Genomic DNA, 27,076 nt, shown 5'->3' with positions numbered 1-27,076 from the left:
TGGTAAATAAAAGGAAGACAAAAATTAGACCCTAGTAGGATCTCCCAATAGGATCCCACCACTAGGCTTATGGGCCTCACTTAGGATTAAGGTTCCCTCATCTATATATTGAAACTTAAGGGGAAGGGCAATGGATCAATCCAAAGAGATTTGAGCTATGAATTTCTCTCTTTTTTCTCCTACGATTAGGGTTTTAAACACTAGTCCCCATTGCGATTAGGGATTTAAACCCTAGCCCCCATTGCGACAAGTGTTGAAATCCTTAGGAGGTCTAAAGGAGTGTCTAGACATCTTTGACACTACATGGAAGGGTATGTAAAAACCTACAGGGAGATGTGTCCAACAAATTATATTGAAATATGATATAGTTTGTGACTACAAGAAGTCAAATATCAAATCTCACTTCATATACCAAAGTTCATAATGTAAAATTACAGGGAAAACATAATTTACTTGATAAATTGTTGTCAGCAAAAAGGGATCCAATATATCACCAGAAGTAACTATAATTTAGTGTCATCTTATTTATTTCAGTTACTATTCCAGCAATTGACTTATCTAGATTGCAAAACTTACTTTTCGGGAAGGTGCAAAGTTGGATAAAGTTCATGCAAAGTTTTCACAATCTCTGAATAATGAGCAACTCTCTCAGCTAAAACATATCTTCCATTGGATGAAGGGATCTCAAATGCCTGAATATGTGCATTTGCAACATCTTTAACATTAACCCATCCAAATGTTTCATTGGGCAATACTTGTGCTCCTGCAGCAGTTAAAACATTGGCACTTATATCACAAGAGTGACATAACAAAATAAAATATAAGGTCAAAAAATAGACTTTGGTTTTTCTTTCTAAAAACACATAGGTAACATATTCCCTTAACTAACTATTAAATCTTATCATAGTTGTCAAGTTGATGCCAACAGAACAGGGTACCCCCTCAGGTCCAAGGTGACCAGTTCCCTTTATGCCAAGGGATCTAGATAAGTCAGCTATCCATTGTGAAGCCAGCTGGCCAGTGCCACGGCTTGTCCTTCTGCCATGACAACTATGAATGTGATTGTATACAACATCCTACGAATTTTAAGGCCTATGTTCAAATAACAGACATGCTGCCTGCTTAGGAACTATGTGTGTCAACAAAAATATACCACAAAAACAAAAAAAAATAATAGTGATCAGTTTACTGAATATGAACTACCACAATATGATGAGTGATGTCCATCACAACTTGCCATGACCAAAGATTGGTGGGTCCATGTGATAGAAGACCCCACACCTTTCCCGATGGTTAAGTTTCAGCCCTAAAAAAATAGGGGAAGTGTCTAAAATGTGACAAATTACAAGAATGCCTTAGAATTATTATGAAATGGCATTCTTGTAATTTTGTAAACCATTAACTTTAATTTTTTTTACTTGTTTCATGCTAAAGTTTGACCAGTGAAATGGGTGTTCTATCCACTATCACATGGACCTCCTATCTTCCATGTTTGCCATGGGGCCAAGGACGCGACCATGTGAGGACATATAGTAAGGATGTTTAGCTTTTTTCTCTTAAGGAAAATTTCTTTTACACAGCATACAGCGAGGAATCTCTGAAGGTACTAGTTGCTCCATTTTCCTAAGAGCTTGTGGTATTCAATTTCAATTCCTCTATATAGAAGTGGTCTGTAACGTTTAATTTTAGATAGATCCATAATTTGTTCAATTAAGTTTGTTAGACAATTGTGTTATCTATGTTAAAATTCTGAAGCAGGCTTTGACTAACCTGAAAAGAATACTAGTCATTCATAGAAATCATTTTAGGCGAATAAGTATATACTGGGGAAAACGTTAACCTCCACAATTGGAGAAAAGGGGGTGAGAGAAAAGAGAGGTTAAGGGGGATGGGAGCAGAGAGAAAAAAAACTTCAATAATAGGAAAGCATACCATTTATTAATTTCAGAATTAATCCTGTAGATTCATTTAGTGTTGGCTGTAAAAGAGGACCAATCACCATGAATGGATTTATTGTAATCATGTCCATCCCTTTCTCTTTTGCAAATTTCCAGGCAGCCTCCTCAGCCAAGGTCTTCGAAGCTAAATACCAACCCATGATCTATATGAGAATAAGAAGCTCATTAGATATACTGGACCAATAAATTAGTAAATCCACAACACAGTAATATTTTCATGGGAAAAGGTTTCATACAACGCCAACTCAAAAATGAAATTGCACCCCCCCCCCCCCACATATCACTCTGTTCATGTGAGGGGGTGATATGCCATAAGTGCCCCTCCCCCTTTTGTCAGATTTAAAATGGGGTTCCCTTATTCGCCCGAAACTGCACTGAAGCAGTGTAGGGAACCCTCTCCCTATTTTCATTATGGACAGTTAGATTAAAATATATATTTATCCCTAAAAAAATCCATAAAATGAAATTTCAAAACAACTTTAAGTGGGATAGAAAATTGAGTCAAAGTAAGACATTCACAAAACCAAGTCCAAGGCCTAAAGGGCCCAGACAATAAGAGCTAAACAACACTTCACAACCACACCCACCTCAATCTCTTTGCAAAACTTTGGATCTGAAAACCAAGTTTCATCAACTACCACATCTGGAGTTCGAGGTTTTCTATTGTATGCAACTGCAGCTACAGAGGATGTTACAACCACTCTTTTAACAGACGGAGCTTTTGCACAGGACCCAAGAACATTAAGTGTCCCCTTTAATGCAGGATCAATTAATTCGGCCTGAAACGCATAGTGAAACAGAGAATGAACATGTATCAGAATAGCCACAAAAGGTTAATATGGATATAGAACATTTATACTTATGAACTAAAAAAGTAAATATCTAAGGGAATGATTTAACTATATGATGAAAATCCTGAGACCACATCAGGTCCATTTTCATCATTGCAATGGTTACTGAGATGGTAGTCAAACATAAAGTTTAAAGGAAGCAACAATCCATTATGGAGCCAAGGAAGACATAGAGATGCCAAACATCATTAAACAGGCAAAAATAGTCCATGCAAAAAGTTCATGGACAATCCAAACACCTCTTCCCTTCTTGTTACTCACAATATGGGTTTAGGGCTCATAAGTTTAGCTAGGAATTTTGGCCTACTTCGATTCAATCAATGAACTCAAGTGGCCCGATTTCTCAGCAACTGAATGTCACTTAAGCCAATTGATGGGTACATATTGTAGCTCAGATTAGTATCTTTAGTTGCAAAACTGAGTCAAGTTCTGATAAAGTTTCCACCTTTGAAGCCAGTCATGATTAAGCAGCTTTTACATCGAAGGTTTTTTCCACAACCACAGTTAGTCACTATTTATGTTGTAATGCCAATAGAACTTCAGACTAGAAGTTCAGGAAGTACAGTGTAGTTTTGATCCTATGTTTTAGGGAATCCACTGCAACTAGGATGTTATAAGGATAAACCAAGTAGATACACACCCATTATACTAACGATTGAGTTGATTAAAGCATTTGTCACCTACTTGGTAGGATTATGGCTTGCAGACTAGCACTGATCTATTTCAATTATCTTTCTTTTTCTCTCCATTCTACATTGTTGGTTTTCTATAGTTTCCACAGAAAAATCCAAAGGAGATCTATTCTGATCATACAACCTAAAATTCCATGCTTATGTTAGGCTCTCTTTGGTATCATTTTTTTTTCTGACAAAAAACACGTTTTTGCAGGTGTTTGGTATCATTTACATTTCTATTTAAAATAAATTAGAATAATAGCAAGACCATGATAAGATCGAGAGTCATTTAACCATTATGGCTAAAAATCATTTTTGGACATTAATGCGATTACCATTAATGAACATGTGCACAATTGCTACTTAAGTGAGGGTAAAATCTCATTTTTTGGTTGCTGCATGGACTTGGAAACGGGATTGGTCTCAAAACAAAGACATTGACAAAAGAATCAAAGTCCAATTTCTCAAGGAGTCTGGTCTGGTCAGCCCCCCCCCCCCCCCCAAGAGAGATAAAGGACCCACACATTCTAGTACAGTGATAAACATATATTCCACAATCCACATGTTCACCACTTTACATAAATATTAATGCAATAAATTAACATCTACACATAAGCATGACTTTTGTGGGCTTTCGTGTGTTTGGATGTAATCAAGTATATACATGTGTGCAAACATATAAAAAGCACACATATGTTAGGATTAAAAAGTTTGCGGTTTTTGTGCTTCAGTACAGCATGCAGTGGCTGGAACTTGCCACATGGAAAGGGGAAAACTTGATGAAAAGGGTGGGCACTTGTTGGGTTGAAATCCTACAAAGAACTTGGTATTTTTTTTCCCCTTTTGTTTTCACTATTCAACACACCTGAGAACCAATTGATGGACCTATGTTTGAATAAAACAGAATTAATACAAAAGTCCCTAACTTGAATATTCAGCTGCCACATGTCCGAAGTAGTTCAGAGCAGCAACTCCTAGTGTTTTTTTTTCCCTAGCTCTGACATGCAGCATCTGAGTTTGCGGCTCAAAATTTGTCACCACATTCCTCAAGTTATCCCTTTCCATGAGGCAGGTTTCAGCCCTGTATCTCTAACCCCAAATGGCAAAATCAATCACTTTTTCAGGTGTCACTTACTATGTAGGATAATGCTTAAGCGCTACTATTAGTAGCAATAATTGAAAGCACAATTTTCAAGTGCCATCATGCTTATCTAGATAAGGAAACTGCACATGTGAGTGAACAATAGTTGAATGTACTCCCATTCATTAGTTCCAGCAAAACTCACACAACAAAAATGAATACTCCCTCTTGCAACATGACTCATTCAAACTAACAGGACCAATTTGTAAAAGCATTGAATTTCATTCCTTAACTCAGGTAGCAATCAGGTTGTAGGCTGAATATATATCCACTCCAATTGCAATTGCAATATCATAGAAGCTAAAAGTACATTATGTGAGCTTGGAAAGGCTTGAACTAAAATCTTATCAATCTTTAGAACATAATTGTCCCTAAACCAATTAATTTATTTGATAAAGGAGGCAATTATAACACATAACGCATATGGTCAGGCTCTGGTTCCCAAAGTCTGAAGGAAATTTTTAGAAAAAGCAAACCTGAGTTCTAGAAGTGCTTCCCAAATCAATCTAAAGATAAGGTAATGCCCAAGATCAGGTAGAGTCAGGCCAGATGGAACTTTAACAACTTCAAATATATATATATAGAAGTTGTTTATTGAATTTATCACTTTGAAAGTTATTCTGCATGCAGCTTTGTTTCCTAACTTGCACAAACATTCCCTTCAAATGAACAAAAAAGGGTGTACCCAGTGTGTGTGTGTGGGGGGGGGGGGTGTGAGTAACTTTCAAAGTGACCCAATGCATGAGGCTCCTGGCACTGCGGGGTCTGGGGTGGGTCACAATGTACACAGCCTTACCCCCAGACCATTAAAAAAGAGAAAAAGCTTAGAATCATGCAGAACAAAGCCAAGATAGGAAGGGGGTGGGGAAGGAAGTCCAGCGCAGTACCACAAGATCGAGGAGATCAGAAAATAAAGAAATGGACAGTAACAATTCGTAGCTAAGAAAAGTTATAAAATGCTAAATAGCAGTTGAAACTATCTCAAGGATGTAATGGAAATGAACCTGTGGATTCTTGTCTACGAAATTAACTGGAGATGCTGTATGGAAAACACCTTCACATCCATCCATTAAAGAATCAAACGATCCTTCCTCCAATAGGCTTGCTTTGAATAAATGAAGTCTTTCCTTTGCCCCATCGAGAGCAAGTAAATGTGCAGTCTTCTTTGGATCATCTGCGATGGCATATAAACCGAATTTAATGAATTTAAACGACAGTAACACAGCCATCCTTGACCTGCAAAGATAAGTTAGGCATTCGAATGTTTAATTGTGTCACAAGTGTGATACTAAACAGTCATGATGGAATAGCGAGACGATGGCTGAGTGACATTTTATTTGTGGTTCATCCTTAAAACATAACCTGGAAGTATGAACTTTACTTGGACTTTCTATCACCTAATGTAGAATAGGAAATCAATGAAAGAAGTTGACTATCATCTTGAATCTAATTTGGGAGGAAATGTACTCAGATGAGATTAATATGCTTTATGTGCATCAAAACCAAAAGAAACAGGGGAAACAATCTCCAAGATATATACATATATGTATTGAAATTGCTAGGGTTAACAAACTGGAACTGTGCTATTACTAGAAATCCATATGATCAAAAAATCATTTGTGGGCCGGACCCCATAAGACTACCTGGATTCAGGACTGAGCAAAGAGACAACAGAGCATCTCTACGATGTCAATGAGGAAGAGTAAAGCAGCATACTCTAGTAATGGATGACATTTGAGGCAAAACCTTGAAATGGGTGATGCTATAATTCAAAACAGACTCGAAATAGAACTAATTGAAGTATGTAGAAAGTAGCCCAGAAATGAATCTCACAATGCAGGAGTAGAGAGACATTACAGAGCATCTCTACGAGACAGTAAATATAAAGCTTAGTAACTGAAATAAGAATAGAGATATTCAAAATTAAGATATATATATATACTGACTTGGGTCACGAACAGAAGCTTTAACAGTGTATCCTTTTGCGAGCAGAAGCTTCACCAGCCATGAGGCAATATACCCTGAAGCACCTGTTACACACACCGTCTTCCCAGTACCGCTCATTGTCTCTGATTCCATGGTTTCCTTGTGGTCTTACTCTCTTTGGTTGCTGATATGGAACAAAAGAAATGTTGAAAAGAGGAGGAAATGAATGGTGTACATAAGTAGAGCAATCCAGATCCAGCTGGCCTGTAGGACCATGCAGCCTAGACCCAATGAAGTACGCAATGATTGCCTTACCTCCACTTAAACAAGACATTTGAACGAGGGTAAGGATAAGTAGAGTCCGGATTAGCTACCCACATACATGTCCACAGCACGATGAATTATTTTTAAGGGTTAAATACACATACCCAACATGCATGTCTACAACATGATGAGTTATTTTAAGCGTTAAATATGTATACCCTCTAAAATGGACTCAATATTCCCCATGCATCCCTAAGATTTTGACAATTCCACATGTACCCTTTCAAAATTTCATATACACCTCCTACTTTTCTCGTTAAATGCTTAAAATATTCTTTTATTGACCAAACTACCCTTTTTTCTAACCACCCCTATAAGTTGAAAAAACATTTTTGCCCAACCTTTTTATCTTCCCCAAATCATCTTCTTCTTTTACAAGTGTAGATACCCCCAATACCACCACCACCCATCATTCTGCTCGGTCTTCATCTGCCCTATCTCTCTTGGGCTTATCCAAGACGAATCGTTATCGTCTATGGTTTCCTGACCGGTGCGATTCCCTAGTGCCTCTCACAATAGGGGTGGGACCCACCCAGGGCACCTGACCGAACACTCTACCTGGGTGGGGTCCACCATCCACCCTCCTCTTGAGAGAGGCACTAGGGAACGGGACCGATCCCGCATACGATAAAAATTCATGCAAGACCCTGTGACCCTTTGCACCGGTCAGACTTATAAGAGATCTAACATTCTCAAATGGTTCACCTTTGAGAAGGTTGGTGCAGTACAAACCTAATGTTATTTGAGCCTGTGGGCCTTAATAAGTGTGGGGATTTAATTTGGTGGTTTTTGGATTCACTCTCACTGAGCAGAATTTAGATCTGATGGAGAGTGGGAGTTGGGATTTTGGAAGACCCAAATAAAAGCTACCAATAGAGATTGGGGATATCTATTACAGGAAGTGGAGGTTTAGATTATAGAGAACATCAGATATGCTTTACATAATGTTTAGGTAACCGTGAGGAACTTGTCAGCTTTGAATCCGATTGAATACAAATTCAAAAACTGGCTTTTTGAATCAAGAAATAAATCAGAGAACGAAAGGAAAGGAACCGATGGTTCCCGATGCCAATCAATGTACAGAAGTGTACAAGAAAAAGACATCTGAAACAGATCCGCAGAAAATAATTTGGGGAAGATGGTGGGTGGTGGTGGTGGTGTCAACCTGATCTCCTCTCTGCTTGGTCCTTTCACTTCCCATGTCGTTGGGTCAGAAGCCATTGGGATTCTGGTGAACTTGAATCTGGATTCTGAGTCGAAGACGAATCTGATGCAACCGGCGAAGATCTCCTTGGATTCTACGTGCTTTCAGGTTCTTGATAAGCTTCATGGATCGATTCTTTGCCTGTTGCAAAACCCTAGCACCCGCCCTCATGTTGTTCTCCGTTTTTATTCGATTGCAGCGACAGAGGGTCGATGATTCACAATGGAAGATGGATTTTGGGAAAATGATTTGGAGAAGACGAGGGCACTTTGGTAATTATATCCTAAAAATGGTATAACTATACGTTACTTTCATCACGTTAGCATTCATCGTCTGAATGTTACGGCGTGGACTTAAATGGCTATAGGTTGAGAAGCAAGGGGTGTACGTGGAATTTTGAAGGGGTGTGTGTGTGGAATTGTCCGAACCTTAAGTATGTATGAGGAATATGGGGACAACACCCAGGGTCATCCCCACACCTTCGGATATGAGAACAACACTCCATGGATAGTGGGAGATTGACTATGATGGTTAAGTATCATTTGAGTGTTAGGCAAGTGCCGAAGCACTTCTGAATTTATTTTCCTTTAAATTGTGAGTTGTAAATTCAACTTGAAAAACTATGTACGCTGCATTACTTTAACCAAGTTCATATAGCTCATAGGTGTGATATGGGACTCTGAAGAAAGCATGTATCCACCATTTAGAGTTTTATTCTTAACCAAACTTAGGTTTGGTTGTTTTTCTAAAACCGCTTTCATACGTTAGCTCACATAAAGAAGCATGTGGGATGGAAAATTCTCTGTCCATGTGGGTGGAGGGTCCACACTCCCCCCTACACCTTTTCTTTTCTTTGACCTATTCTTTAAAGAACTAAGTTTCGCTCCACCCTTAGAGGATGGTTCACCCTCCTAGAGTTTTAGTATGTTCCAAAATACCTCCTGATATTTTTTCCCGCCCTCTCCCGCTAGGGGTGTCAATAATGCCCGACTGGCCTGAAACCGCCCAAACTCGCCCTGAGCCCGGCTCTGACCCCACCCTGATCTACCAGCCCGAAGGACTGGTTAGGGTTGAGTTTTTGGCTGACCCTGGCAGGGTCGGGTCAGGTTCAGGATAAGACCCCGGGCTTAGCCCGGCCAGGACCCGACCCTGTATTAGTTATAAGCATTTATATTTATAATAATATATAATATTATAAGTGAAAATACAAAAATGCCCATAAGAGTCTAAGAGATGAGTAACCCTACTCCCATATTCCCTTTTCATTTTTCAATTTTCACTCTTCAGTCTTCATCCACAAGAAAAGCCACCGCTCGACGCTAGCAGTCTGCCTTCCTCTTCCTCGGCTCCTCCTTCCTGAATTCACTTGACGATCAGCAACCAAAACTCGTTTCAGCTTGCTTAATCTCATAATCTGTTGGTAACTACAACACACTAGATCTGTTTCTCTCCAGATTTTATGTTTGACCCATTATTACTGATATCTTTGAAGTTATAAGATCGATTCTTTAATTTCCAGGTCTAAAATCACCAAACAGCAACCAAACTCTGTTTTGAGATTTTTTTCCTGCAACTAGGCTATTGCACAACTTAAATCCTCCAAGTATTGTTTTCTGGTCTGGATTACGAGGCGACCCTAAGTTCTGAAATCATAGACTTGTTTGAGGAGTTATAGTTTATTCTTTGATAAGGTTTTACCACTGGGTTTCTCAAAGAAGAAAAGCATGGATTAGGGTTTGGGTTGAGAGATCTCACCATTCAACCTCTCTGGAACCCTCTAGAATGACTCAAAATGGTCTCTACCCTCTCCAAGCATGGCATCTATGCGCAAAGAATAAACTCACCATCTCGAGTCTTCCCGAACCTTCCCAAAACGGTTATGGAGAAGGCACATGGGGGCGCAAATCACCATCAAAGATCGAGACCGGCGCACAGCGCACAGTAAGAGGCTATAAATCGAAGGCAAGAAGAACCCCTAGGGGTTGGAACATCTGGGATGTGAGAAGAATTGAGGTGGAGAGAAAAATCTGGGTTCTTATAGAGTTTGACAATTTCGATTTGGGGTTTGTTTTCTAAGGTTTCAGAGAGTGAAATTTTCAAAGAGATGAGTGGGGGTTCTTCTATCTGAAATTTGAGAGAGGTTCACTCTATTTTCGCTGGCTATGGCTGATTCTTCTCTATTCCTACATTATTGGCTTTTTGTTCTCAGTTCTGGAGGATCGATTTGAGCTTGCTAAGCTCTTAAATTTTGGGTTTATGTTGAGGATTCATCTCTGTGATTGTCTACCAAGAGCTAAGGCTCCATATAATTCCATTGTAGAGGAGTTTTTCTTTGAGTTCTAAACTGATGGGCAAGGTAAAACCCTTCAATGTTTCATCTTTTGATTTGGGTAATTTGTGGTTCTTTGGTCGGATTCTATTATTCTTTGGCTTGAATTCATGGCACATAGCTTCAATGGTTGGCTCTTATTTTCTAATTAGATAAGATTCATGGTTCTTTAAAAAAAAAAAAAAAAAAGATGATACTGTTCACTGATTATATAGCAAAAACCATTTCCAAAAAAAAAAAAAAATTTAAGTCAAGGTCAGGTCAGGGACAGGGTCAATCAGCACCAACCCAACCCTGCCCGACCTTATCAGGGTCAATCACGGTCGGGTTAGGTTAGAGAAAACCCTGGCAGGGTCGGGACTGGGTTGAGGGTTTCTTGGCCCTGCCAGGGTTGGGTTGGGTTAGGGTTTAGGTTAAGGTCTCGAGGGCTGGGTTAGGGTTTAGGGCAGGCCCGGCCTAACCCGACCCATTGACACCCCTATCTCCCGCCTTGGTGAATGGGATCCCATTCACCATGGGTGGAGGGAAACTCGATCCTTATTTAAATTTGACAAAATGCTAATGGCATTCTTGCTATGTGTCAAATTTAATTAAAACATTTTCTTTACTTGTTTGGGGCTGAAACTTAACCATTGGGGGTAGGTGGGAGGTCTTTTATCGCATGGATCTATCAATCTTTGTCAATGGCAAGTTGGGATGGATACAAATCATCAAATTGCGATAATCAACAAGTTGGGATGGATACCTTAAACCTTATACCTTAAACCCTATATCCTAAACCCTAAACCCTAAAACCATATGCACTAAACCCTGTACCCTATACCCTAACCACAATATACTAAACCCTAATCCATATACCCTAAACCCTATACACTATACCCTAAACCTTATACCATGAACCTTATATTGTATACCATAAACCCTATACCCTATATCCTAAACCCTAGACCTTATACCCTATACCCTAAACCTTATACCATATACCATAAACCCTATACCCTATATCTTAAACCCTAAACCTTATACCCTAAATTTATACCTATACCATAAACCCTATACCCTATACCCTATACACTATACCCTAAACTCTAAGACCTATACCCTTAACCCTAAGACCTAAACCCTAAACCCTAGACCCTAAAACCTAAACCCTATACCCTATACCCTATACCCTAAACCCGATAACCTACACCCTAAACCCTGAACCCTATACCTTATACCATATATCCCAAACCCTAAACCCTATACCCTAAACACTATACCTTAAACCAAGGTTTAAAGTATCATATCGGTCGGGTGATTTTAAGAGACATATCGTATCGTATCATACGTATCGAACAATATAGATATGCATAGAAATGGTAAAGATACACATGAAAATACACTTTTGGAATAAAAAACAATATAAATAAGCAATATATAACAAGTGTCATGTATAAACATTAAAATGGAGAATAATGTATAACCAAACAAGTGCATTAATTAAATTTAGATTGTTCTAAAAGATGAGGTTTCTTACATGTTGTAATCGTCTATAGCCATGAAGAGTATCAGATGATGCAAAGGATGATGTTGGAGCTCTCCTTGATTCGTTTTTTAATCTAAAAGTGTGAAAATCCAAAATTAAAGGCAAGATTTTAGACTCTTGGTTGAGAGTTTTCCTTCATTTTTTCCGTTAGAATAGGAATTGTATCCAATCTGTAAGTGAAAATAGTTTTTTTATGGAATGTATCGATGGTATCGATATGTATCTGTATGTATCGGTATGTATTGGTATGTATCGAACCGTATTAGTTGATACGTATTAAACCACCCACAGAAACATTTCATGGATGTATCAATGGTATCAAAATGTATTGGTTGTATCGTATTATATCATATCGTATTGCATCGGTTGATACATTTCGATACAATTCAAGACAGCCCATTTAAAAAAAAAAAAAAACAGATGTATCGGTATGTATAGTATCGGTATCGACCGATACCAATACGATATGATACGATACGTACTGATACTTTAAACCATGCCTTAAATCCAAAACCCGAAACCCTAAATCTTAAACACTAAACTCTAAACCCTCAAGCCAAAATCCTAAACCAAAACCCTAAACCTATAAATCCTAAATCCAAAACCCTAAACCAAAACCCTAAACATTAAACCTAAACCCTAAACCCTATATCCTAAACCCTAAACCCCATTGTAGACGCTGAATTTTTTCACCACCCCTGGTGATAACGACAACAGGACACGAATAGTCATCAGTATCTCTCTCAAGAAGGACTCTTGCCCTTACATCCAAACCATACCACCCTCACATCCCTAAAAATGATTTAAAAGACCATTTTACCAAATGTTGAAGTAGGTACTGTTCATTTTCTCTGGCCACAACGGTCTCGCTATATGTCATAAACTAGATGCACTTCAGAGAGATTTCTTCTGGGGCCATGGGAAAAATAATCATAAAGTACACACAATTTCTTGGAAGACTCTATGTAAGGCCAAATCTCAAGGAGGACTAGGTTTTCGCAGTAGTTAAACCCATAATCTCGCCCTTCTATCAAACCTCTGTTGGCGACTTCTACATAGCCCCTCTTCCCTCTGGGTCCAAACCCTCAAGGTAAAATATTTTTGCAATACTTCTTTCCTTGAGTATGCTCAAAATTCTAGAGAGGCATTTTAAAAGTCCGCCCCTTATTTAGACAATTCTTATGTTGGAGAATCGGATCAGGTAACCATGTGAAGATATGGTCTGCTCCATGGACCCCAACTCTACCCAAGTTTTCCTTTTCTTCTACTATTTCATAAATCCGTGCCCAAAATCCAGTTTAAAACTCGGTCGACCACCGGTCTGGTTTGAACCTTTTATGTAGAACCGGAAGCGGAGTACGCTTGTGAATCATGGACCATGATACTCAAGCCATCCCACAAGATTGTTGACCGTGACTCGGAGAAGTCATCGAGGATAGGTACATCGACAGAGGTAGGGGAAAGTTTATCTTCGAGGGTGCATTCCTAGCATTTCCTTATTTCGAGGATCCGCCCGCCCTGCTTGTACCCGTTCTCCACTTACAGATGATTGGGAGTAAGTTAATATCCTAATAACTCATGAGTATAAATACTAGAATGGGATTAGGACCTGATGTTCATTCTAATCATATTATGGGCCTAGTAGTATAATGGGCCCAATAACTTAAAATTGACCTAAAGACCTAAGACAACCAAACATGACTTAAGACTAAAGTGAGGTAAATAGGGTCAATCCACTATTCACCTCACAATAGAAAACCTAAATCGTGGAGAGGAAAGGAGAGAAGGAAAGAAAGAAGAAGAAGAAAAAGAAGAAGAAAAAGAAGAAGAAGAAGAAGAAAGAAGGAACGAAAGGTAGAAGAAGAAGAAGGAAGAGAGGTGGAACCCAAGCTTGCTCTCCTACATTGGTGAGCATTCTCTCTCTCTCTCTCTCTCTCTCTCTCTCTCTCTCTCACCTCCTAATTTATAGACCTAGGGTTTGGACTTATGAGCCATGAGTGCTTCATCTACCCTAATGGAAAGGCCATTAATGGCTAATCTTTGAAGCTTAGTTATAAAGACACCTAATCCTACCTTGAACCCCCTTTCACCCTTTCTCCATTTATGAACCCTAAGTTGGGGATTCACCTCCATTTATGGGTTTCACCAACCCTCATGGAAGACCATAGAGGTGTGGTTTGTGGGTTGTTAAATAACATTGATTAAAGACCCTTTCAAAACCCCAATACCCAAACCCATGAGTTTCCTTTCCATATGTATTTAATGGAGGAAAACCTAATCGATCATGGGGTTTACAAACCCATGTTGGGTGTGTGCTATGGCACCTTGGTTGGGGTTGTTCTCATGGCCAAAGAGACCCCTAAAAACCCTAAGAATACCCCATTTTAGCCCAAGACTTTGGGGCTGCAAAACCATTCTCGGAATGGCATGAAGCGATAAAGACGGCACATGGACAGGCACATGCAAGTGCCGGTCCACGAGAAACTAGATCTGCCGGTGGGAAGTCCGAGAGGGACAAGCACATGGGCAGGCACATGCAAGTGCGGTCCCCGAGAAAGATCTACGGTGTGAGTCCGAGAGGGAGGCACATGGACGAGGCACATGCAAGTGCCGGTCCCCGAGAACCTAGATCTGCGGTGGGAAAGTCCGAGAGGGACAGGCACATGGACAGAGCACATGGACGGCACATGATATAGCCTTCTTTGTATGTGCCGGTCCCCTATTTTAGCCTTGTTTGATAACTTATGTGGCCCAACTCTTCTAGCCCTAAGGCACTAATCTCTCCCCACGTTGTACACTCTCTTTAGGTTGACGACCTGGCTCGGGGCGTATTAGTACGTGGGACGTGTACTTGGCATCGAACGCCGATTTGAAGAGCTCCGTGCACTTGACGATTGACCGAGAATCAAGGTGAGTGAGTTAAGCAAACGTCTTAATTTATGGAATGTTTGTGTGTCATGTCTTGCGAATGTCATTCATGCATGTGTGCTATAATATATAACTATTAGTAAGATATAGGACGATATAAATGTTTAGATGTTGATAGGACTTTACATTCTTGTCTTGCGATATTATTTATTTTCTGCACTATGGTGCGAATGGTGTTGGATTTAGTTATGGGACTCGGGTGCCGGTTGGTCTTGGACACGAGGATTCCATAATATGGACTCACTCATGGCATGTAGATCTAGGGCTTCGGAGCGGGATCCAAGTGCCGGTGGGTCTTGGCTTGAGATTGCCGTACTTGAAATTGCATTAGAGTTGTCCATTGCATTAGGTGGAAACGGGATGGTGACCGAAGAGACGCTTCGGTATTCACATCTCGTACTTGTATACGTGCGTATGGGCTAGAGGGGCGAGAGGATAGCCGGCCGACCGTATTTCGGTATCTATGGACTCGGCCTTCGGCCTATGCACATGCGTACCTCACTCATACAATAGGTGAATCTTGGCTAGGATAAATGTTTACCCAAGACTATGACCCTTGCAGACAGGGGGGTTAGGTGTCGGTCAAATCAGTGGGTTCCGACCGTTATTCGGGTATACCCACCGGGAAGTTCGGCGCCAACCGTATTTTGGGCCGAACGCCGGGACGGGATTTGACTCGGGGTTTGCGTATATCTCTTGGTGGAGACCGTGCAAGAGGCTTCAGTAGCGACTCGGGTTTGTCATCGCCGGTATACCATCCGTTTATGGTACCGATGTCGGGGGATGCTACCTAAGGTGTTGCTATAGTACTATACCGACTTAGTTGTGTGTTAGGTGGATAACAATAAAACTATACATCATCATTCATTCATGTAGCATGATTGTAAATTGTATGTGATGTACGGTCTACCTTGGTGGTATGGGACACCTTGGTATCCGTCCATCATATATGGTTTGCGATCAACCCCATTCATTATTATTATTGTGTATGCTTGTGTGGCTTAGCCACTCATTGGGCTCGATTGGAGCTCACTCCTCGAGGAAACATATTTTTAGTTGATGCGGTACATTCGAGCGGTGGCACAGTACGAGACTCCTGAGGCTGGTTACGTTGATTGGTGGGCTCCGGAGATCGTGGGGCATGGACCGAGTGTTCTTGCGATGTGTGTTCCTTGGCGGAGAGTGACTTATGGCGGTGGCCATCTTTTGATGCACTTGATTATTCATTTTGAATTATAGGTGTATTCTTTTGATTCCTTTCATGATAGATGTATTATTTATATAGTAGGTAATACATAAGTCCTGATTAGAACGAATTGTACTTGAAGGGTAAACTTGAATAGATAATATTTTATATGTTATCACCTGCTTACGCTAACTCGATGTTATTAATATTAATCCTTTCCTTTTTACCTATTATCGTCGTTGTGAATGAGTTAGTCTTGGGTCTTGCATCGGTGATTCTGGTGGTTGGAGGCGTAGTTGTATGCTCGGTTGCATTTCCCGTGGTTCGAGGGATGGGGGTGTGACAGTTTGGTATCGGGCGTGATGCTCTACCTCATGGACTAACTCGGTGTTCACACGACCCGATTTACTCTAAATTAGGGTTAAATATTAAAAGCCTTAACCACAAACAAGAATCGGTACAACAAGGAGAATATATAAATTTTGCTTGATAGAACAATGCTTTGATAATACAAATAAAGGTAGGAGACTTCCATAGAACATAAACCAGTTTAGAAATGAAGAAATGAAGAAAAGATGAGAAACTACACATTAAACCCTAGGAGTTACAAAAAAAAAAAAAAAGGATATATACTAAGGTTTATGAGGTAAAGTCATGAACAATGATGTAAAATATAATGATAATTGGGATTAGCCTAACCATAAAAAGCTAGCTATCGGTGAGAGACTCTCAGCGGGACTTATTACGTAGGCTAATGATTAGGGGAAATTATCTTTCATTTTCTCGTAGCCTCGATGGGCCGGGCTTTCTTTGGGAACCACCTAGAAATTTTGAGTATTGGTCCTAAGTACCCTTGGTTAAGCCTATGGCCCCACATGTCTCTCGGAGAGCCATTTTTTTGGACTTGTTGGTAAATCTCACAGGAATCTTTGGGATTGGCTTGGTGTATGGGCACAGTACGTTCGGGGACCTTGTCATGAGAAACCCTAGATTTGTGTCTAGATTCGAAGGGGACGGTGAAAATATATATATATATATATATATATATATATATATATATATATATATATAGGCACGTAGTTGAATCTCGATATGTCTATACACCCACGAACCGATGGATATCTAGAAAGGATAATTTAGGACGGATGCTAGGAGGTATGGATTATATCATGTAGTTGGAAGAGAATGATAGATCTAGCAATTTAAGTTGATGAACAGTATTATATCGGATGTTAGTGTAGCCAAGTGCGATCAAGAACAAAAGGAAGCTGGGCTGAAGGATTCGACAAAACTTTGCTCAACAATAGATATAAGTGGAGTAATGGGTCCCTAAATGTCCCCTCCGTTATTGGGAGTGAGCAGGTAGGATTCCATCAATATTCAATTTATTCTAAAGCTAAGTTAGGTATTGGAGGATCGGAAGTGAAAGTCCTCATAGAAAAAGCCGGGTAAGCAAAGTAGTACGACCTTGTGTCATTCAACCCAAAATTTTAGGAGCAGATATTGATGAAGTATATGGAAATAGTTGCATCTCTCTATTTCTAGAAGTATAAGCTCGAGTTTGATTTTCACTTGGTCCTTATATACACTAGACTTTATATTAACTAAACCGGAATTGATTTATACCATTATGTAAGGTGGATACTATTAGAGGACAAATCAATACAACTTAGTTTAAGCTAAATAACTAAGCGATCCGGAGCGAAAGTTGAGCATAGTTTTAACCCCTCTATCCAGCACTATCCAATACCATTTAAGCAAAGCCGGTGTGGTGGCGGATGCATTAGTAGGAAATCACAAACCCTTCCTTGCCGACTCTAACGATCAATGAGAGGCTTATAGAGGAAGCGAGAAGAAGAATGGGGTGGAAGTGTTAATTGATGATGCTACTATGTTATTTGCCGCTCACGACAGTACAACCCTCATTGGCGGAGAAGATTAAGGAAGTCCAACATACCGATGCGGAGTTCTGAGAAATTGATAGATGACATTCGAGGAAGAGATGCGGGAGGAATCGATTTTACCTTATACGGAAATAACATCCTTCGGTTCAAGGATAGGTTATGTGTACCCAATGGTGGCGAGTTAAGGTGGCATGGAGAGGCAATGACCATATGGACTATTGTAATCACTTCCTATTCCGAGCGAGTGGAAATACATCATTATGGATTTTATCACTAAATTGCCGGTATAGCTAAATGTATTGATCTTTGTTTGGGTCATTGTTGACCAGAACTTAGCAAGTTAGCACATTTATCCTAATAAAGGAGATCTATCCAATGGACAAGTTGAATAAGCTATACATGGATAATGTGACTCACTTACATGGAGATGGATATCATTTCTAATCGTGATCCCGAGTTTGCATTGAAGTCTGTGGCGGTTTCGAGAAGGCTATGGGTACCTTGCTGAATTTTAGCATGGTTCTCCATCCACAAACTAATGGTAAGTCGTGAGCGGACTATTCGGACCCTAGAGGGCGTGCTCAGGGCTTGTGTCATTGATATGAAGGGTAGTCGGGATGAGCACATCTCACTCGTAGTATTTGTTTACAACAACGGCTACCAAACTACTATAGGTATGACACGTTCAAAGCACGGATACAATAGAAATTTCCGAACACCACTATATTGGGAGGAAGTTGATTAGCAAAGAATATTAGGGTCTGAATTGATACAAGCCACTTGTGAAAAAGTAGATTTGATAAGGGACCGAATCATGGCGGCTTAATCTAAATGGAAGAGCTATGCCGATTATGTTTTCTTGCGAGTATCGCCAACTAAGGAGTAATTTGTTTCGACAAAGAGGGCAAAGGTGTTAATGTATTTTACGTAATGATGTGAGAAAGTACACCCCTACATTGATATTGTCAAGACTAAAAAGCCACATCGCTTGTCATGGTGACACATAAAGAGCTACGAAGAGACCTTTGATTATAAGGACAAGCAATCCTCACAATCGACGTAACTTTTGATAAAGTTCGGTGGGGCAATCTCATTGATTAAAGGGGCATCTCGTTAATGAGAAGGTGAAGTGCGGTCGAAGTATCCTCACCTATGCAGATACCTAGGTGCGTCTCAATTTCGAGGACGAAATTCTTATAAGGTGGGGAGGATGTTAAATCCGTGCCCAAAATCCAGTTTAAAACTCGGTCGACCACCGTCTGGTTTGAACCTTTTATGTAGAACCAGGAGCGGAGTGCGCTTGTGAACTGTGGACCATGATACTCAAGCCATCCCACAAGATTGTTGACCGTGACTCGGAGAAGTCATCGAGGATAGGTACATCGGCGGTAGGGGAAAGTTTATCTTCGAGGGTGCATTCCTAGCATTTCCTTATTTCGAGGATCCGCGGCCCTCGCCGGTGTACCCGTTCTCACTTACAGATGATTGGGAGTAAGTTAATATCCTAATAACTCATGAGTATAAATACTAGAATGGGCTTAGGACCTGATGTTCATTCTAATCATATTATGGGCCTAGTAGTATAATGGGCCCAATAACTAAAATTGACCTAAAGACCTAAGACAACCAAACATGACTTAAGACTAAAGTGAGGTAAATGGGGTCAATCCACTATTCGCCTCACAATAGAAAACCTAAATCGTGGAGAGGAAAGGAGAGAAGGAAAGAAAGAAGAAGAAGAAAAAGAAGAAGAAAAAGAAGAAGAAGAAGAAGAAAGAAGGAACGAAAGGTAGAAGAAGAAGAAGGAAGAGAGGTGGAACCCAAGCTTGCTCTCCTACATTGGTGAGCATTCTCTCTCTCTCTCTCTCTCTCTCTCTCTCTCTCTCACCTCCTAATTTATAGACCTAGGGTTTGGACTTATGAGCCATGAGTGCTTCATCTACCCTAATGGAAAGGCCATTAATGGCTAATCTTTGAAGCTTAGTTATAAAGACACCTAATCCTACCTTGAACCCCCTTTCACCCTTTCTCCATTTATGAACCCTAAGTTGGGGATTCACCTCCATTTATGGTTTCACCAACCCTCATGGAAGACCATAGAGGTGTGGTTTGTGGGTTGTTAAATAACATTGATTAAAGACCCTTTCAAAACCCCAATACCCAAACCCATGAGTTTCCTTTCCATATGTATTTAATGGAGGAAAACCTAATCGATCATGGGGTTTACAAACCCATGTTGGGTGTGTGCTATGGCACCTTGGTTGGGGTTGTTCTCATGGCCAAAGAGACCCCTAAAAACCCCTAAGAATACCCCATTTTAGCCCAAGACTTTGGGGCTGCAAAACCATTCTCGGAATGGCATGAACAGAAAGAGCGGCACATGGACGAGGCACATGCAAGTGCCAGTCCACAGAGAAACTAGATCGCCGGTGGGAAGTCCGAGAGGGACAAGCACATGGACAGGCACATGCAAGTGCGGTCCCGAGAAAGATCTACCGGTGTGAGGTCCGAGAGGGACGAGGCACATGGACAGGCACATGCAAGTGCCAGTCCACGAGAACCTAGATCTCGCGGTGGGAAAGTCCGAGAGGGACAGGCACATGGACGGCACATGGACGGGCACATGATATAGCCTTCTTTGTATGTGCGGTCCCCTATTTTAGCCTTGTTTGATAACTTATGTGGCCCAACTCTTCTAGCCCTAAGGCACTAATCTCTCCCCACGTTGTACACTCTCTTTAGGTTGGCGGCCTGGCTCGGGCGTATTAGTACGTGGGGCGGTGTACTGGCATCGAACGCCCGATTTGAAGAGCTCCGTCTTGCGATTGGCCGAGAATCAAGGTGAGTGAGTTAAGCAAACGTCTTAATTTATGGAATGTTTGTGTGTCATGTCTTGCGAATGTCATTCATGCATGTGTGCTATAATATATAACTATTAGTAAGATATAGGGCGATATAAATGTTTAGATGTTGATAGGACTTTACATTCTTGTCTTGCGATATTATTTATTTTCTTGCACTATGGTGCGAATGGTGTTGGATTTAGTTATGGGACTCGGGTGCCGGTTGGTCTTGGACACGAGGATTCCATAATATGGACTCACTCATGGCATGTAGATCTAGGGCTTCGGAGCGGGATCCAAGTGCCGTGGTGGGTCTTGGGCTTGAGATTGCCGTACTTGAAATTGCATTAGAGTTGTCCATTGCATTAGGTGGAAACGGGATGGTGACCGACCGATGCCTTCGGTATTCACATCTCGTACTTGTATACGTACGTATGGGCTAGAGGGCGAGAGGATAGCCGGCCGACCGTATTTCGGTATCTATGGACTCGGCCTCGGCCTATGCACATGCGTACCTCACTCATACAATAGGTGAATGCGGCTAGGATAAATGTTTACCCAGTACTATGACCCTTACCGACGGGGGTTAGGTGTCGGTCAAATCCGTGGGTTCCGACCGTTATTCGGTATACCCACCGGAAGTTCGGCGCCAACCGTATTTTGGGCCGAACGCCGGGACGGGATTTGACTCGGGGTTTGCGTATATCTCTTGGTGGAGACCGAGTGCAGCGAGGCTTCGGTAGCGACTCGGGTTTGTCATCGCCGTATACCATCCGTTTATGGTACCGATGTCGGGATGCTACCTAAGGTGTTGCTATAGTACTATACTGACTTAGTTGTGTGTTAGGTGGATAACAATAAAACTATACATCATCATTCATTCATGTAGCATGATTGTAAATTGTATGTGATGTACGGTCTACCTTGGTGGTATGGGACACCTTGGTATCCGTCCATCATGTATGGTTTGCGATCAACCCCATTCATTATTATTATTGTGTATGCTTGTGTGGCTTAGCCACTCATTGGGCTCGATTGGAGCTCACTCCTCGAGGAAACATATTTTTAGTTGATGCGGTACATTCGAGCAGAGTGGCACGTAGTACGAGACTCCACGAGGCTGGTTACGTTGATTGGTGGGCTCCGGAGATCGTGGGGCATGGACCGAGTGTTGCTTGCGATGTGTGTTCCTTGGCGGACGGTGACTTATGGCGGTGGCCATCTTTTGATACACTTGATTATTCATTTTGAATTATAGGTGTATTCTTTTGATTCCTTTCATGATAGATGTATTATTTATATAGTAGGTAATACATAAGTCCTGATTAGAACGAATTGTACTTGAAGGGGTAAACTTGAATAGATAATATTTTATATGTTATCACCTAGCTTCTGCTAACTCGATGTTATTAATATTAATCCTTTCCTTTTTACCTATTATCATCGTTGTGAATGAGTTAGTCTTGGAGTGCGCATCGGTGATTACGGTGGTTGGAGAGCGTAGTTGTATGCTCGGTTGCATTTCCCGTGGTTCGGGGATGGGGGTGTGACAATTTCCACCTCTATCCTCTATATGCATGTTGGGGAGTTGAACGATTCCATATCATTGAATATCCCTCTTCCCTCCTAACATTGTCACCTCTATTCTCAAAGTAAAACTCTCACCTACAGTCACAGAAGACGGGCTCTTCTGTCCCGGCCTTTTCTAAAACTAGGACTTTCTCTATAAAAATTGTTGCATCATGCATATCAAATTTGCGATATAATCGTCCTCCTGCCCTTCCTCCATTTCAAAAATCTATTTAGAAGCTATTGTGGAAGCTAAAGTTTAAAATGTTTCTCTTGAAATGTTGCCATAAGGGTCTTTCTTACTTGGGATTTCATTAACAAAATATTCCCTGTTGACACCATATGTCTACTCTATCAAACTAAAGAAGAGTCCTTTGGCATTTAGTTTTTGAGTGCTCATTTCTGGAATCATCTGGTTTGCTAGCCCCAGAGGGTTAAAGATTTCCTCCATCACATCTAATTTGGTTTCAGCCTTGTTTTCTAGGCTCTTGGATTCTACATCTTCAAAACATGATATTAAAGTATATTTCATTTGGATGGAACGAAATCGTATTTTTCATGAACAGGACCAACCAAACCCCCGTCGTGTTCTTTACCACATCAACCAATGGCTATCCATTATAGATCGTGGACCACCAATATTAAGTTTAGCAGTTCCTTCTCCAGTAAATACTAACATTTCAGTCTCAACTCCCATACCTACCCCCACCTGATTTGCTCTCATCCTGTCACCCAAAAGATCATTCAATCCTTTTAACTCATGGGAGTTTTCAATCCAGTTCTAAAGATGGTGGCTGGGCATCCCTATTAATGAGTCATTCTGATTTATTTGCTTTATCTTTTGATTATGGTTCTCTAGATTCTGCTGATGAAGCAGAAGGAAAGACAATCGAACAAGGACTGCGGATTGCAAAAGAACAAGACATCCAACACCTAGATATCTAGACAGATTCGGCAAATCTCAATATGTGGCTGAAAGAGGGAAATAATTGCAAATGACCGTGGACACTCTATCATCTTCTATTTTATATCAAATGTCTTTTTGAGTTTTTTGAGACAATAGTTGTATATAAGGTAGACAGGGATACCCTTTAGCCGGCTCAAATTCTGGCTACTAAGACATGTAATTGAAATTAATAGATACGGGTTTATTAAATATGTTTTCATTAGAATTTCTGGGTACATTACACATCACCCTTGGTTTTCAAACGAAACTCAGATCATCCCCTGGTTTAGATTCCAATATGACAAATTAATCCCTACCGTTAGTTTTATGCTGTTAAGTGATGATGTCAGCCAGTTAAATAAATTTAAATCCCTAAACTACCCTTGACCAATGTTGAAGATGAAGGAAGGGTAGTATTATAAATTTAATTCTAATCTTTTAGTACAAGAGTAAAATAGTCTTTTCACACCAATAATTAACAGTAGACTAACACCGTTATTGTAGAAGGGGTGATTTGAAGTTTTTCAAAAATTAAGGGGTGATTTAAGTTTCATTTGAAAATCAGGGGGGTGACATGTAATTCACCCAAAAAAAAGAGAAGAAGGTTTTTCTTTCTTTTCTTTTTTTTGCTTTTAAAGAGTTAGGGGTATTTTAGACATTAAGTGAAAGAAGGCAACATCTTGGGGACGTTAGGGTCTTTGTATGTTCTCTGGTCTCTCTGCTCCAGTGCTCCTCCTCAATCTGATAAGGCTAATGTTCAAACTTCAAAATTGTTTCTCAATCGCTAAAGCAAAACTCGGGGGCGTCAGGGTCTTTGTGTGTTCTCTGGTCTGTCTGCTCCACTGTTCCTCCTCAATCTATAAGGTTAATGTTTCAAACTTCAAAATTGTTTCTTCATCGCTACAGCTAATGCTGAAGGTTGCTCAAGTTGGATGTTACAATTGTGGTGAGAGCTCTTGGCCAGGGATTGTTAGCAGGGAGGCGGAAGGTATGGCGGTGGTGGTGAGTAGAAATAAGGGAAGTCGACAAGGGCGAAAATGTCATTTCTTTTCAAAACTAATAGATTTAGTACTCAGCGGTACAGAAATAATTTTGAAATCACAGGGTGGTAGACATAATTGTTTGAAACCCCAGGGATTGTAGACTTAAATTTCTTTTTTTTTTTTTTATATTAACAGAGGAAGGCTTCTCTTTATAATTGATAAAACACACACTCGGCTCTCTCACGCAAACCCTTCTCTAATCTTTTGGCGCACATCTTCGACTCCTCTGCAACTCAAAGCCCAGCCAAAGCGACTCTAATGCAAGGCAAATCAACCTTCCGCAACTCTCTACTACTCGAGTGAACGTACGCACACAAAGCTGAAGCTTGTCTCTCTCTCTCTGCAGTTCAATCGACTTGCTGAAGTAGGCGTCCGAGTGTCAAGGTATAGCTTGGCAATCGTTGCTCCTCACTCTCTCTTTACCGCTCTTCTAACTCTGTCGCTCTCACTCTCCCTCTCTATCTCTCTCTTTCTGGATTTCTCGCTGTAGCCTAGGTTTCCGTTCACTCGAAGTTGAAGTGAATGGCCAAACAGGGAACTGTTATTCTCCCTATCCCTGTTCCACAAACCGAACTTTTCTAATTTCCCCATCGTTTTCAACCCCAAACCCCAAAATTCCCACAATGTCAAACCGAGGTTTTTTCATCCTCATATGCATATCGTTAGTTTGCAACTTAGGCATTCCCTTATGGACCAAACTTACAAATCTGTTGATTTTTTTTTTAAATGAAATTTTTTTTTTATCCACTCAAAGATGAAGATGGAATAAAGCAACTATTGGATTTCATTTTTGCAGGGAAAAAATAAGTGAAAGTTGGATCAGTGGTGAACAAATCTATAGTTCATAGCCTACAATCGCAGGTGAGTCGATTTGGTTTATATATTTGTGCATTTTGAACTTTAAATCAATTTATTTTATCAACACAGTAAGAAATACTGCAAGTTAAAGAATTAGAAAGTTTATCTTGTCGTCTGTATTGTCGTTCACCCAACATTGAAATTGTTCTAAGTGGTTAGGATTATCTAGCGAAGCCAATTTTTCACTTGGAGATGCGTTCGTGGGACTGAACAATGCAAGAATTTCTATAATGTTACACAACTGTTATCGAAGGTTCACCCTGTGTTATTATTTGAATATAATGTTGTGTGGTATCCTACCATTTTATAATGTTGAGAGATAAGAGAGGATATGGCACCTAACCACTGGTTTAGAACCTCGAGTCTAGAGAGACAGTGTAATTGATGGAACTCACAGGCAAATATGAGTTTCTGATATCTTGCATTCAAGTGGTTCACTGTGTTACCCTTGATTTACTGTCAGTGATTAACATACCTACAGGCTTATAGGCAACAGTAAAACCTTTGAAGGGCTTGTGCTTAGAGGAGGTTTGCTAAGAGTTGAAGGATTAGTATAAGAAGATTTATTTTTATCTTGTATAAGAGGAACATTATTCCTGTTCAAATTTTTTTTTGGTAAAATGCTTGACAACAATCAATTGCATAAAATGGATAATTCTTTCAATGGAATAAATACGCTGTTTGCACTAGCTGTGCAAGCAATAGGACACTGCCACATAAAAATACATGGGTCAACTGAACTTGATAAGGGCATTAACCGAATTCTTATTGAGAATATCCAGTTTGGCTTTGATCATAATCCATGAATCACTAGCTGTTCGCCCATACGGTTCATAGAGAGAGTCATTGTTCATTGCTTCATGTGAAAACCAATAACAGATACAGCCCAAGCTCAGTTCTTGAAAGCCCTTTTTCTACTATTATTTGTCTGGCCAGATAGAAAAACCAGCACTAGACTATGATCCTTTCCTATTTTTGGTTGGTAAGCAATTGTTGTATTTGTGAAATTGCATCCAACTAACATTTTAAACTTGAAGAACTCTGTTTGAACCTAATTGTTATGTGTTCGTATGAACTCCAAATTGATGAAGCCACAATTTTCTATCTACTGTGTCTAGAAAGTTTCATAAATCCTTGGGCTCTAAAAGTTTCCTCCCTTCGTTTACTCTTCTATGGTAGTTTGATGAATAATCAGCTGGTCAGGTCTGTTTATTCCTGGGGTCAGCTTAAGCCACTATTATATATTGTTGGAATTGTAAAGGCTTGAATACCTTGTTGCTGGCCTAATATTTAGGTGTTTATATTGCTGGGAATTGATGTATAAAGTATTGTTCTTCTTGCTGTTATGTTGCTTTGGTTTTCTAATTTCAATAAAGTTATATGTAACTTTAGAGCCCCTCTTCGTTTACTCTTCTATGGTAGTTTGATGAATAATCAGCTGGTCAGGTCTGTTTATTCCTGGGGTCAGCTTAAGCCACTATTATATATTGTTGGGATTGTAAAGGCTTGAATACCTTGTTGCTGGCCTAATATTTAGGTGTTTATATTGCTGGGAATTGATGTATAAAGTATTGTTCTTCTTGCTGTTATGTTGCTTTGGTTTTCTAATTTCAATAAAGTTATATGTAACAAGGTATTGATTTTAGGTACAAAAGCTATGTTGATTTTCGTCAATATAATTATCAACAATTTTTTAATTATAGTATTATTCATGATAATGGGTAGTATAATCATAATTATTATAGATTACTAATGGACATAATGGTATTTATGTAATTGTTTCACAGAAAAGAAGTGATTTTGTAAAATGTCTATCAAACACTGTTTCTGTTATTTTTTCATGGAACAAAAATGTAACAGTTTT

At 40.1% G+C, this 27,076-nt stretch overlaps 1 protein-coding gene across 1 annotated transcript; it reads right to left on the bottom strand.

Annotated features, from left to right (window-relative positions):
• Positions 1-572: 572 nt before the first annotated feature.
• LOC122642254 (phenylacetaldehyde reductase-like) lies at positions 573-6,773 on the bottom strand. Its single transcript, XM_043835698.1, has 5 exons — positions 6,571-6,773; positions 5,629-5,798; positions 2,546-2,737; positions 1,933-2,101; positions 573-763 (listed from the first exon to the last, which is right to left on the bottom strand). Exons 1-5 carry the CDS (start codon positions 6,701-6,703, stop codon positions 573-575), a joined length of 855 nt encoding a protein of 284 aa, XP_043691633.1. The 5' UTR covers positions 6,704-6,773.
• Between the last annotated feature and the right edge of the window lie 20,303 nt (positions 6,774-27,076).

This window comes from Telopea speciosissima, chromosome 10 (assembly GCF_018873765.1).
Source record: "Telopea speciosissima isolate NSW1024214 ecotype Mountain lineage chromosome 10, Tspe_v1, whole genome shotgun sequence".
NCBI classification, from domain to species: Eukaryota; Viridiplantae; Streptophyta; class Magnoliopsida; order Proteales; family Proteaceae; genus Telopea; species Telopea speciosissima.
Note: the sequence above shows the minus strand (reverse complement) of the source record. Positions and strands in the feature narration are given on the sequence as shown.

Bases quoted from the DNA above. Each gene is read 5' to 3' on its own strand.
- LOC122642254 (XM_043835698.1), bottom strand. From the start codon at position 6,703: ATGGAATCAGAGACAATGAGCGGTACTGGGAAGACGGTGTGTGTAACA. The intron at 2,738-5,628 runs GTTCATTTCCAT...TATGCGTTTCAG, and splicing joins TCGTAGACAAGAATCCACAG to GCCGAATTAATTGATCCTGC. The intron at 2,102-2,545 runs GTGGGTGTGGTT...ATTCTCATATAG, and splicing joins AGTTTTGCAAAGAGATTGAG to ATCATGGGTTGGTATTTAGC.